The sequence below is a fragment of the Stegostoma tigrinum genome, chromosome 7, assembly GCF_030684315.1.
Source record: "Stegostoma tigrinum isolate sSteTig4 chromosome 7, sSteTig4.hap1, whole genome shotgun sequence".
NCBI classification, from domain to species: domain Eukaryota; kingdom Metazoa; phylum Chordata; class Chondrichthyes; order Orectolobiformes; family Stegostomatidae; genus Stegostoma; species Stegostoma tigrinum.
The window spans coordinates 48,080,592-48,095,243 of NC_081360.1; the positions used below are offsets into that span (position 1 = coordinate 48,080,592).

Sequence of the window (14,652 nt, forward strand, 5' to 3'; positions counted from 1 at the left end):
GTGGAAACCTGGAATGAATCCAGTAAGCGAGATAATAAAGCATCAAATAGGAATGATTGTTCTCTGGAATGAGTGTTGGAAAAGGATATTGCTAGGAAAATGGTTGGAACTGTGTTTTTTGATAAGACCTTTCCACATTGCCTGTGCATTTTGTTTGTGTAAGCCTATAAACGTGTTAAAAGAATCGTGGCAGCTTCAGGTGAATATGTTTAATAACTAGCCACCACAGTAATCAACTGCAAAATCAACACTTACGATCTATCAACTTTCTGAAGAAGGGTCCTGACCCAAAATGTCAACTTTCCTGTTCCTCTGATGCTGCCTGCCCTGCTGTGTTCCTCCAACTCCGTACTTTGTTATCTGTTATTGACTTACGATCTATCAAAGAAGATTTCATTCTGGAATCTGACTTGTCCAAAATTGCCGTCAACTAGGATCACAACACTTTTTAAGTTCACTTTAGACCATAAGATATATAGGAGCAGAATTAGGCCATTCAGCTCACCACATCTGCTCCACCATTCAATGATGGCTGATATGTTTCTCAACCCCATTCTCCTGCCTTCTCCCTGTAACCCTTGGTCCCCTTACTAATCAAGAACCTACCTATCTCCTACGCTGAATACAATCAATAACTTGGCCTTTATAGCCCTTTGCCACAATGAGTTCCACAGAATCGCCACCCTCTGGCTGAACAAAAATCCTCATTTCAGTTCTAAAGGGTCATCCCTTCAGCCGGGGGCTGTGTTCCTGGGTCCTCATGTCTTCCAGTCGTGCAAACATCACCTCCATTCCACTCTATCCAAGCCTGTCAGTATCCTGTAAGTTTCAATTGGAATTGTCCCCCAACTCTGCCCCCAATCTCTCAACTCTTCGTATGATGAGCCCTTCATTCCTGGGATTATTCTTGTTAACGTCCTCTGGATCACCTCCAGTACCAGCACATGTTTTCTTGGGTACAAGTTCCTAAACTGTTAACAGTATTCCAAATATCGTCTGATCAGAGTCTTACACAGCCTCATCAATACATCTCTGCTCTTGTTTTCTAGCCATCGTGAAATAGACGCCCACATTGCATTTGTCTTCCTAACTGCCGACTGAACCTGCATGATAACCTTAAGAAAATTCTAAACTAGGCTCCCAAGTCCCTTTGCACGGAAGATTTTTGAAGCCTTTCCCATTTAGAAAATAGTCTATGCCTCCATTCTTCTAACCAAAATGTATACCCTGTCACTTTGCCACGTTGTTATCCACCTGCCAATTCTTGCTTCTTGCCCACATGTCCAAGTCCATCTGCAGGTTAAAAAGCAAATGTGGTATTTACCCTGCAGCAAGAAAAGTAGAGACTATGCCTATCAAAATGCATGGCAAAATTGCATCTCCTTTGTATAAGTGTTGTAAACAAAATGTTCTTTTTTTCCATGTAAAATCATTGAAAAAGAAGCTGTAGTAATTTTAAAATTCCTGAGTGTGATGTACTGAATGCAAATCAGCCGTTTCTTAATATATGTTTACAAACTTAACTCCCTTCCTGCTTCAACTTATTTCATGCTGATTGATCGGTACTCACCAAAATTTTTTTCTTGTGTAACTAATTCCCAAGTTGTTTTTAAGAAAATGGTGGTAAACTGCTGCAGCCCATGTGCATCTAAGTTAGGGATAAAGGTCCTCCCATATCTCAGGGTTTTTATTTGCAACAGCCATCTGGCCTCACATGTGGCTGTTAGGTGGCTCCCATAATTAGCAGAAGACAAGTTAAAGGACTCTCGCGTAGGTCAACATTCACTTGAGCTTTTCAGTAGCCATAACGTTGCTTTGAAAATAAGAGCAGGAGGAGGCCTCTAGTACTTCCACTCTGTATTTGTGGATGATGATTACAGAAAAATTTGGGCTTGTCTTTTGCACTATGTTGGACTTCCCATCATTGAGATGAGGATATCTGTGAAGCTGCTGCATCTATTAGTTTAAATTGTCTGCTACCATTCACAACTGATATGACGTGACTCCAAAGCTTTGATCTGCATCGGTTGTCTTAATTGTTTTAGATTGTTCTGTATCCATTTTATATTGCTGATCACATCATCCTCTTTTTTTTTCCAACATTGTTTGGCTTTGTTGCGCTTTGCATAAGTGGACTCTGTCTTGCAAGGCTTCTCTTCCCACACTTGCATCACCGTGTCCAACATCCGCCAAAAATCTATCTTTTCCCTTGCTAGTTGTCCTACTTGCTGGCCAATGCTGAATGCATTTGCTGATATGAAGTCAACTTTTTCATCTGTGCTGGTAAATTCCAGATCTTAGAACCCATCATACTCAGTCCACTTTTTTGTTAGCTGGATGGCTGAACGTTTGAGGTCTGGATGATCTGTAACTTTCTACAGCCAAGTATCAAGAATATGGCTAGGGCCTTTGAGCCCTGCCACACATTCTTCATGATATTTGGACCGCAACGCACACTAGCCATTATTTAGGCTGAACTAGATTATGGTTAGCCTCACTGCCATTTCAACCCAGAGCGGAGTTGTTTTTAATCCCATAGTCCCTCTTATTGCAAAGACTGTGTCTACTTCTACCTCTGAGGCATTGTTGCTTACTTGACCCAAATACTTGCTTGAATTTTATTATTCAACTCCCCAACTTCCAAGTTTGTTATTGCCTATCTTTTTTTTCCCATTCCAGTACCTTCCCTTTTTTTTTGCTGACACATGCTTATGGTGTCTCTCTTTCTCCCCCACCTCCCCAATACTTCAAATTAAAATATCTAATTTGTATCCAAATTCTCTTGTATGTTTGCAGAGATATTTCTAACTTCTTTAGCTCTGACATCAGCACTTATATCTTTGGCTGTCTTGAGTCACTGTAGTTATCCTCAAATCCCTGCAGTGTGGCAAAAAGCCATTGGACTATTGAGTCTGTGCTGGCCCTTGAGCATTTCACCTAGACCCAGTGCCCCACCCTAGCACCCCCACTTAGCATGTCCAGTCCACTTAGTATCCAGGGATGCGTAGGCTATGAGCAACGAAGCCTGACCAACACACCCAACCTGCACATCTTTGGATTGTGGGAGGAAACCGGAGCACCCGGAGGAAATCCATGCAGACACTGAAAACATGCAAATTCCACACAGTCGACTGAGCCTGGAATTGATCCCAGGATCCTGATCCTGTAAGACAGCGGTGCTAATCACTGTTCCACTGTGCTGCCAGCTCATGAAGATTTGCTTCATAACAACTCCCCTTAGCTAAGCTTGTAGTCATAGCTCTTAAATGGCTCCTTTTTTTAGCTCAGTGCCTTTTTCTTGTAGGACGTTAAGGGCATTGTGCAAGTCAGAGTTGTTATATGATGCAATGTTATCACTATAGAAACCTGAATAGTATTAGTTTGAGGCAAAGACAGGAGATGTTCATCATTTTCGGGTCCTAATTTTTGAAGAAAGCAATTTATCATCAGTTCACTTATACAACTGGATTTACATTGCATAATACTTTGAAAATCAAAGTAAGTAATTTGCAATCTTAATTTGATATTCAAACAAATCTGACTGCAAAACTGAAGTGTTTGTTGGTCCTCCAGTCTTAATTTATGTAAAGCTTGCTAAAAATAATTTTGCAATTTCTCACAATAGTTATATAGTAGCTCATAACGGTTGTTTGGATTTGGCTACCAGGGAAATATTTTCAGTTACTGCAGTTAATTCTGTAGAAAAATTTTGAAAATGCAGTACATGTTTGTGATTCAGAGGATAAAACAAGTGCGTGCACTTTATGTTCGAATTTGTGGTTTTCCTCAGATCCTCCAATAACTTGGGCAAGAAAAAGCAACATATTTGCCACTTTCCTGGATGTGGAAAGACATACGGAAAAACCTCCCATCTTCGAGCTCACCTTCGCTGGCACACAGGAGAACGACCTTTTGTCTGTAACTGGGTTTACTGTGGAAAACGATTTACTCGCAGTGACGAACTACAACGGCACAGAAAAACACATACAGGTTACTGTTTGTACCTTTTGAAAACTAGAGTAGATTTCACTCATTTATCTTAATGTCAGTCACTAGCATGACTTCCCATTTGTTGTCCAACAGAACTGTTCCTGAAGCCTCAAAGCTAAATATCCAAGCTAAGTTAGATCTTACAATCAATTACAATAAGCATAGTTACATCTTTTACAAAACATTTATTTTCTGAATTATTGCTTTGATTACTCAGCATGTTTTCTGACTTTAGATCTGTTCACAGTATTCTCGATTGAAATGCTACCTGTAAGGAGGGTCAGTTGCCCCGGTGCAAGGATACTTAAAAATTGTAGGTTTTGTGGCAGTGATAATATTTGTACTTCACTCATTTTAATGCTGTACATATAGAGCGCTCTTTTCCAACTTGATATGATAATGATTTGCAAGGGGATTGGCATCAGGACTGATGGGTAGTAGAGCTATAAGTTATCTAGAAATATGGATAATGACTTTAGCTATTCCACTTTTATTGATTTCCTAATATAGCTCACTTAAATATTTGCATAAAACCGGTCAAAATATATTAATAGTAATTTTAAAGCTTAAGCGTGGAACCTTTGCAGAATATTTCCTCTGCTTATTATGCAGTCTTCTCAAAGGCTATGACATCTATTGTGAGGAAAATAGCAATTTCCTCCACCTTTTCTCTTCTATTCCAAATTCTTGTGTACTGTTACTCTCCAGATCCAGGCCATCTCTCTCTCAGCTGCATCTGAACTCCTCCAGTCAAATTGTTGCCCTTTCACATCTCAAACAATCCTAAGCAAATCATGAATAACAATTACCTGGATGTAACCTCTGATCAAAATTACCCCAACTTGTAATTTGGATGAAATGTCCCCTTCATTATAAAGGCTCGATTTTTTTTTTTGTTCCAACTTCACCCATTGTTGCTGAAATTCTCACTATACTTTCAGCTGCAAGATTTAACTCTGCAAGTGTCTAAATTTTCTCTCATCCAAACTGCTACCCATTATCAATGGGCTATTTTGGCTCCTGATGTTCACTGATAGCTCAAACTTAAGCTTGTGTTCAAATTCCTGAAATGACTCCCCTCCTGCTGTTGCCTTGTGTTGCAAGAAACCATTTCTGGCTCCAGTGTCATCTTCCGCCTTCCTTCTTTTGCAACCAGAACTAGCATCCATCCCGTCAGCCACTGAGCATCAACTCTTAGAACAGCCTACCTCTGCCAGCTAATATGCTATTTAAAAGTCATTTTTGGTTCAACATCCATTTACTACTTCCATCATAACCAAATGTGTTTGATTTATCTTAAAGATACCAAATAAATGCAAATTGTAAAAATGGCCAAGTGCCTACACCACCAGTGTAAGTAGTTAAGTCCAACTGAATCGTGCTGACACCTAGCCCAACTCTGGGTGAAAAATATTTTCACAAATCCTCTCTAAGCCTCCTGGTTTCCACCATTAAAAGTATGGCCCCTTTTTACTGACAACTAAGGGGAACAGCTGCTTTCTGTTCCCCTGACCATGCCCCTCATAATCTTACACATTTCTTTCAGACTCCCCATTAACGTTCCCTCCTTCAAAGAAAATAATCTGAGTTTATCCAGCTTCTGTTTGTAGCAATGGTGCTGCATCTCGGGCAACATCCTGGTGAATCTCTTTCGTATCTGCAGCAGTGTAGTTGCATCTTTCCTATAGTGTAATGACCAAAACTGCACAAAGTACTCCAATTGTGAGCAGTTTTGATTTTCTGGTGACCTTTTATAATAAGCAGCCCAGCAACTTTTGTGAAACTGTTGTGAAAGACCGCTTTAAACCAGAAATAAAACTGGATAAATCTTGCCGTTACGATTCTTCTAAATAGTCTGTTGGTTCTGAAGATTAGACCTCTTTTTGAGCCAGATTATTGAGAGCGGCAATCGAAGAGACTACTAGGGCCTTGACCAAGATCTTTGTATCCTTGCTAACCACTGGAGAGGTCCCAGAGGATTGGTAGGTAGCTAATGTTGTTCCTCTCTTCAAGAAGGGAAGAAGGATAATTATGGAAACTATAGACCGGAGAGTGTCTCATCAGTGGTTGGGAACCTATTGCAGATAATTCTTTAGGAGGAGGATTTGCGTGCATTTGGAAAAGCGTGGCCTGATTAGGGACTATTAGCATGGCTTTGTGCAGGGTAGGTAATGTCTTAATTGAATTTTGTGAGTGGGTGATCGCTGAGGGTAGAGCAGTGGATGTTGTCAACAGATTTTAGTAAGGCTTTCGACAAGGTCCGTCATAGTACGCTCATCCAGAAAATCAAGATGCATGGGATCTACAATGACTTGGCTACTTGGATTCTGAATTGGCTTGACCATAGACAGAGGATAGTGGTGAATGGGTGTTTTTCTGACTGGAGGTCTGTAACTAGTGTTCCACAGGAATTCATATTGGGATCTCTGGTTGTGATTATAATTTTTTTTAAATGATTTGGATGAAAACACGGATGGGTTAGTAAGTTTGCAAACAGTACAAAGAACTGTGCAGTTGTAGATAGTGTGGAGAGTTGTCAAAAGATATAGTGGGATGTACAAGAATCAGGATGTCTTTTGCAACTTTATAAGACTTTAGTTAGGCCACACTTAGGGTATTGCATTCAATTCTGGTCATCACATTACAGGAAGGATGTGGAGGCTTTTGAGGATGTACAGAAGTAGTTTACCAGGATGCTGCCTGGATTAGAGGTTATGAGCTTTAAGGAGAGGCTAGAAAAACCAGTTGTTTTCCCTTGGCCAGAAGAGGCTGAAGGGAGACTTGATGGAAGTCTCGCAGGCTTGGAGTTCTGAACGCCTGTTCCTGCGCTGTAATTTTCTTTGTGCTAAAATTGAGCTGCTTTGATAGGGTAGACGGTCAGAATCTTTCTTCCCCCATGGCTGAAGTGTCTAATACTAGGGGGCATGCTTTTCAGAGTGGGGTTGGAGGGGAACTCAAAGGAAATGTGAGGAGCAGTTTTTTATTCAGTGTTGGGAGTCTGAAAACTGGTGCTAGGGGTGGTCATGGAGACAGGTACAATGGGGGCATTTAAGGGGTTTTTAGACAAGCATGTGAATATGCAAGGGATGAAGGGATATGGACCAAGGGTAGACAGAAAGGACTGGTTTAATTTGGTGTCATTTTCGGTACATTGTCATGGGCCATGGCCCATTTTGTACTGTACCATTCTATGAATCTCACTGATCTGACAACCCTCTGTCCCTAACACTTGACACCATATATATCCTCTTGCTGGATGATGCAACATCTTTTTGCCACCAGTTTGACAGTGGTAGGAAAGCTGATGGATGGTCTGATATCTTTTACATACTGAGGCAAGACCAAATATAGTCTTTAGATGAAATAGGGTCAGAACTTGTTGAAAAATTGGGACTAGAGCACAAAGAGAATCTGAGTTCGATTTTGCACCTTTGTGAATTATTTTTTAGCTGGGTAACAAAATTCCATAATTTGGGAAAGTGTTAGTTGTAAAGTTTCTTTGCTGTGTGGATAGAATGTGGAAGTCAGTTGAGTCCACAGTGCAGTCATATGGGAGAAGTATCATAGGAATTTATTTTGGAAGTTTTTTTTATTCATGGTGTGTGGTGGGTGCTTACTGTAAGCCCTAGTTGACCTTGAAGGTGAGGATGACGAGCTGCTGCCTTGAGCTCGGCAATCTGTTTTGTGTAGGAACTCCCAAGATGCTATTAGTGAAGTCCACTGACACTGAAGGAACAATGACGTATTTCCAAGTCAGGATGGCAAGTGGCTTTGAGGTAAATCTGCAGATGTCCCCATGTATCTGGTCCACTTTGCCTTCTAGTTGGCAGTGGTCATGAGTTTAGTGGATGCTGTGTAAGAAGCCTGTGTGGATCTTTCCAGTACATCTTGTAAAATGGTATATAATCTTACTGGTGAGCATTGGAGGTGGATGTATGTCTGTCAGTTAGGCTACTTTTTGTCCTCAATGGTGTCAAGCTGTTGATGAGTTGATGGGAGCTGCACTCTGCAAGGTCAGTAGGTATTTTATTGCATTCCTGATTTGTGAATTGTAACTGATAGACAGAAATTTTATTGCAGATGTATGTAATTTTGTAAGTTGAAATAATATTTTCAAGTATTGTTTAGAGTTTTTAATTACAAAAGAGCACAGTTGCAAAGGATTCCACACATTAACTAATACTTTGTAAATGCCTAACCTTTAGATCTTACTGTGTTTCCTTCATTACAAATAGTTCATGGTAAAGCACTTTGGGGTATTTGATTCTTGATAAAAGTCTCAATTTTACCAAACAGGTGAGAAAAAATTTGTCTGTCCAGAATGCTCCAAACGCTTTATAAGAAGTGACCATCTTTCAAAGCACATCAAAACACATCAGAACAAGAGAGCCAACCTTTCCAGCCACAACAGTGCAGCTATATCATCAATGGAAGTGACATCTGCCTCTGATGTTGGTATCCTTACTTCAGGAGGAACTATTATGTCACCTGTAATAGCAAGTATTCAACAGGGCCATATGGAAGGGATTGGAACTGATCATTCTGATGGTGCAAATACTGAAGAAATGTTACATAATACTGATATACAGTTAGTCACTATTGGTGGAGATGACTGTATGGACTGAAAAATGCCATTTATGGAAAAAAACAATGTGTTAGTGATTTTATAATGGAGTAAAAAGCTAGTAAATTTTGAGCTTTTTCTGCAGTCTTTTTATCAGTGTGGTTCAAAAAAATTCATGTATTATGGAAAAGTGACAATGTCACTAAAATGCCTTATTTTCTATGTATTTGTAATACAGTATTCATATATCTATTGAACACTGGCAATGTTGCATGTACATTTTGCAGATACTCACCACATGTAGCAATTTTTCAGAACTAGCGCTCATGATAGATTATATACACAGGGAAATAGCTATGCAAGACTGATGAGGAAATCTTGAAAATTAAAAAGATTTGGGGATGATCCAGTTCAGAATGGGAAAGTATATACATCTTGAACACAATTTATTGTGATAAATCTGTTTTCTATTAAATTTCATAGCAATTTTCTAATTCGATGCATTGCATTTTCTGATACAAATAAGCGTATTTCAGCCGAAAAGGGTCACCGGTGTGCATTCTAAAAGCTGATTAGTAAACTAGCTGTTTGCCATTTAAATGTCAAAGTATGCATTTCTGTGTATCATTAAGCTCTTTATAAAAGAGGAATATTGTAAAAAAAAGAGGATCTGAAGTCTTAATCTATTTTTTCAATTTATTAAAAGCCATTTTTTTCTTGCTAAATGTTAAGGGTCATCTGCCAAATGACTGAGCGTGTTGATTGTAATTAACCTTGAAATTTCAAAGTTAACTATTACATAAAACTACTTTGACACATTGCAGATCCTTATGCATCTACCCTTTGTAATTTTCTATACAAGTTTTTACCTTAACTATTTGTTGCGCATATATATTCGGTTTGTATTTTTATTGTGTATTTGTTAGGGTGACAGAGGTAATGCATAACTATTTAATCTCTATCATCATTTCAGTACCATAGAAATGGGGATAAAGATGCTACCATTTGACTTTTTTTTTTCTTCACAAACCCCTAGGGTGACCATTATTGCTTCCACACGCGCAGTGCTGTTGAACGATTCTGTTGCACTTTGCTTCAGGATATACCAGAGACTTCTTGTGCCAGTTATATTTTTTTAAAGTACAGCATCACTTGTTTATACCCCGTTGAAATTTATTTTAACTGTCTTGTCCTTTTTTTTTGTAATGAAATCAGATGAGTGGAATAAACATTCAGATTACAGTCTAAACCAGCTTTGAACTAACTGAAATGAATTGTGGTTTCAATATTTTCTTTGGTTCTAATCATTTTAAGAAACCACTAGTATGACGCTTTGGTGTCACGTGATATAGCAGCATTCCTATGGTCAAGTAGTACTGTGTGCATACAGACACAGATATAGAGAAAAATGTTTATACCATAACTCAGTTGATCACTGTTTCTACTTTTGAATCCAATTACTATTTTGTAAAAGTGATCTGATTATCTTGAACTCTCCAAAAAGCCTACATTGTGCATTGTATTTCAACATAGGATTCAAGATTTTTTGAAGTTTCCCTGCAGTGATATTTGCAGTTTAAGTATAGTTCCTTTATTGCAGTAATTATTTTCCTCACATAAGGTATGTCAACTTGCATTGGAAAAATGGGCCTCAAACTAAGATGTGTTATGTGCAAGTGCCAACAGTTGGGGTAAAAAGTGTATGTTACATGTGAAAATATATAATGGATAGTACTGTTTTGTAGTGACCTATTGCATTTTTTTTTACTTTTCATTAATGTTTTAAATAGATTATTTGTTTGAGCAGTTTTCTTTGCATTTGAGGTAAATTAGACCATACTTTTCTCCCTACCTCTACCTTCCCTCCCAAAACAATTAATGTGGTATTTTAAAACAATGACGAAACTTGATTTTAAAATTCAATAAAAAGATATATACATTGCCATGTGGTAATTGTCTAGTCTTACATGTTCCTTCAAAATGTATAAATATAAATTAAACTGCTAATAAAGTAAGATTATACTATCAACAAATTGCTGACCTTATTTAAATTTTCATCACTGTTAAAAAATCAGTCTATTTTTCTATAAAATTTGCAGAGCCTAAATTACTTTAACACGTGGCCTCTGCAGTTTCATTTGTTCAAAGGGGGAAAGTACAAATTGTTAAAACCTAGTTCCATCAGAGTTTACTAGCTAAAATTGGCCATTGCATTTTTTAAATTTTACTTCCCTGCCTGTTGTATTATCATGAACACATCATTTTTTTGGTGTTTGTTTTTGCTGAAGTTGCATGTTTAAGTTCCTGATTCTGTACGCTGACCACATGAATGCTAATATCATGGCATAGTTTAGGAAATTATAGAACTTTGTTCTTGGATATGTAATATCATCTTGCCATATGAAATACACATTAATAAGCGCATTTTTGACTAACCCACTAGTAATATTTGTAAGATTTTAAATACCATCTTTGTTCATCCATTCTTCCTCCACTATTAATGTAAAACAGCAATTGTGCAGATGAATGAATGAAAACCAAAACCGAAGAATAGGGATACACATCAGAAATAGCATGCTTATGTAAACCATTTTAAAGTGATTGTCATTAACCATAAGGAATTTTAAGAGTAAAGTCTAGTAAAAAACTTTGGCCTGGAATGTAAGAGAAGTGTGGAATGCACCTATTTCAAGCTCCCATGCATTTCAAGGAACGCTAAGCAAACAAATAAACCACAATTGAGACCAGTTACAGCTAAGTCTGTATGATTTATTTTATTTAAAAGAAAGCTTTATCCTTATCACAACCTTGAAATGATGTGGCATCAGAGACCTCAATGAGTTGTGAAACCATAGAATTTCCAATGGATTGATGAAATTTGTGTTACATGGGTAAGTGAAATTTTGTATTTTGGGAAGAGAAATTCTGACTAACATTATTTGGAAAATAACCTGAATGGAGTACAGGAGCCAAGGGATCTTAGTATACCTTCGCTAAATGTGATAGGTCAATAAGGCTATCATATATCTAAAGTGATAGAATTAAACAGTAAATAAGCTGTGATTAACTTGTGTCAAAACTGGGCTAGACTACAATTAGAATATAGTGTACTGTTTGGATTGCTGTATTATAAAAACAGCATAAAACCACTGGAAGAGGTACAAAAAAAGTACTACAAGTATGATATTACAAGATTATACCAGGAAAGAATGAATAGGCTGGGTCTCTTGCAAAGACATTGAGGGCTGATTGAGAAAACTTTGAAAATATGCAAGATTTTAATAGGGTTGACAGGGCTAGTATTTCCTGCTGAGACAGACAAAACTGACCAAGTGACGAAATGGGCACCAAAAATCAAATTTGGAAGAGTTCTTGAGTGACCAGAATGTGAACACTCATGGAGATTTTTTTGAGATGACTCATTAAAGTTAATGTTGAAGGGAAAGGAGGGTTATGTTAACAGCTGGATGAAAAAGGACAGAAGGAGGCTTGAGTGGTAGAAGAAGATGGATATAGTCACAGGCTGTTTTAGTGCTGTAATTTCTATGTAATTAGGGATGGAGACAGGTAAAGAGGAATGACCGGGAAGCATTATAGTTGAGTATTGTTAATAGACGAAAATTGGATTGAGGGAAAATATTAAACTTGGATAAATTGTCCTTGGTGTATTACAATACTCTGGGGGAATGAAACTCACTAAATTTTGATTTCTGGGGCAAAGATGAATCAACATGATTCACTATCATTTTCTGTGTACTTGTAACTTTGTATTTGCAGTAAAATCTTAGCTTTTTCCAAATGTACGACTACTTGGTTTGATCACTATTTTGCCTTTCTGTAAAGATGTAAATATATTTTAATTTGTACTTAATTTAACCATCCAGTATTCAATCTGGCTGGGCCACAAAATACTGTCTGACCTGACTTCACTCTACTACATGACGAAGCTGAAAATAGTTTGGGCCCCACACCTCAGGAAGGACATACTGGCCCTGGAGTGCGTCCAGTGGAGATTCACAAGGATGATCCCTGAAATGGTAGGTTTAACGTACGATGAACGGCTAAGGATCCTGGGATTGTATTCGTTAGAGTTTAGAAGGTTGAGGGGAGATCTAACAGAAACTTACAAGATAATGTATGGCTTAGAAAGGGTGGACGCTGGGAAGTTGTTTCTGTTAGGCAGGGAGACTAGGACCTGTGGGCACAGCCTTAGAATTAGAGGGGGTAAATTTAAAACAGACATGAGACATTTCTTCAATCAGAGTGGTGGGCCTGTGGAATCCATTGCCACAGAGTGCAGTGGAGGCCGGGACGTTGGATGCCTTCAAAGCAGAAGTCGATAAATTCTTGATCTCAAAGAATCAAGAGCTATGGGGAGAGTGCAGGGAAGTGGAGTTGAAATGCCCATCTGCCATGATTTAAATGGCGGAGTGGACTCTATGGGCTGAATGGCTTTCCACTCCTGTGTCTTGTGGTCTTAAAAACAAAATGCTGCTAACCAACACTCAAAACTATGTATACCCTACACTCCTAACTGGGAGGACTGAACATTAGTTCAGTGCCTACATGCTATTGTCCTAGCTTCTGAAAATGGACTCACAACTAAACAGGCTGGTGAAGATGATGTTTAGCATACCTGCCTTCATTAGTCAATACATTAAGTACTGGAGTTGGGACATCATGTTGTAGTTGTGCAGGACATTGAGGAGGTCACTTTTGGAATGCAGTGTACAATTCCACTTGACCCCCTATGGGAAAGATGTTAAACTTGTAAGGGTTCATAAAAGCTATACAAACATGTTGCTGGACTGTAGGGCTTGAATTATAGAAAGAGACTGAGTAGGCTGTGGCGTTTTTCCCCCTGGAGTTTGAGGCTGAGGGGTGACCTCGAAGGAGGTTTATAAAATCATGGATGGTGTGGATAAGATGAATAGTCAGTCTTTCTCACCAGGTAGTGGAGTCCAGAATGAAGGGCCCAGATTTGAGCTAGGTGGGGAAAAGATTTGAAAAGGACCTGAGGGTTAACTTCTTCACAAATGGTAGTGTTTATATGGAATGAGCTGCTAGAAGAAATGGCAGAGGTTGATATGATTACAACATCAAAAAAAAAGCATCTGGATGGGTATACGAATAGGATGGGTTTTAGAGGATTTTGGGCCAAATGCTGGGAAATGGGACTAGGTCAGATTGGGATGTCTGGTCTGTGCAGACAAATTAGACAGCTGAGTCCGTTTCTGTGCTCTGACTCTTTAGTCCAATCTTTTTCAGCTACCTCGGCTTTGAGTTATAATTTCCCTTGCTATGCTTATTGGATTCAGCTCCTACAAATTCCATTTCTTTCCTACTAAACTGATTACAAAATTTCCCTTTCAGACCCCTCAAATAGCTGATGAGATTCTGTTGCTAGTGTTAAGCACTTTTTTGTGGGCTGGCAACACGAACATTCTTTTTACTGACCCACCCTAATTTCCATTTTCTTTGCTGAATCTTTAACGTTCTGATTTAGTCAGGAGGTCCATCGCTCTAACAACTTAATTCGCTAAAAATCAGGTTTAGCAACACCCCTCCCATAAATTTAGCTATTTATGAATATTGCTCGTGCATTGTTGCTTTTATCATTGCTACTGTATTTAATAGCTTCCCCGATCATTCATTTTAGCACAGTTTAGATGCTTAATCCTGTTCTTACCGTTAGTGTTCCTTTTCAAACCCCTCATTGCCCTAAATTTCCATTGATCTATTTCTACAAATATTCTATAAATCAGTCTATTCAGAGATGTCACTACACACTTCTGGAACAGTTGAACTTGAACACAAGCCTCCTGGTGCAATTACATCCGCATTTAGTGCCCGCCTTGCTTGTACTTTATGTTGTGCAGTAGTCCGGGTTTACTCAAGTTTTCTCAGCGCTATTTCTCGTGCAACAGGAAGAATCGTGTAACAGGTAATCCCCAGCCCCATTTCCCATGCGCGCCTGATACCAAGTACCTTACTGTACCGCATAACCCTGAAATGAGTAACCAGCGTAAGTGATTTAATTTACTTTTGGAGATTCAAAGTTATAGAATATTTGCAACACAAGTAAAGTATCCTTCGGT

General features: G+C 38.6%; 1 protein-coding gene across 3 annotated transcripts in view; it reads left to right on the plus strand.

Moving 5' to 3' along the window:
• LOC125454135 (transcription factor Sp3-like) overlaps positions 1-10,587 on the plus strand; it is a 60,668-nt gene extending 50,081 nt beyond the window's left edge. For all 3 annotated transcript variants that reach the window (XM_048534552.2, XM_048534553.2, XM_048534554.2), the window contains 2 exons: positions 3,791-3,990; positions 8,287-10,587. In XM_048534552.2, the coding sequence (XP_048390509.1) occupies positions 3,791-3,990; positions 8,287-8,615 (529 nt within the window). In that variant the 3' untranslated portion in view covers positions 8,616-10,587. The remainder of the gene's footprint in view (positions 1-3,790; positions 3,991-8,286) is intronic.
• The last annotated feature ends 4,065 nt before the right edge of the window (positions 10,588-14,652 follow it).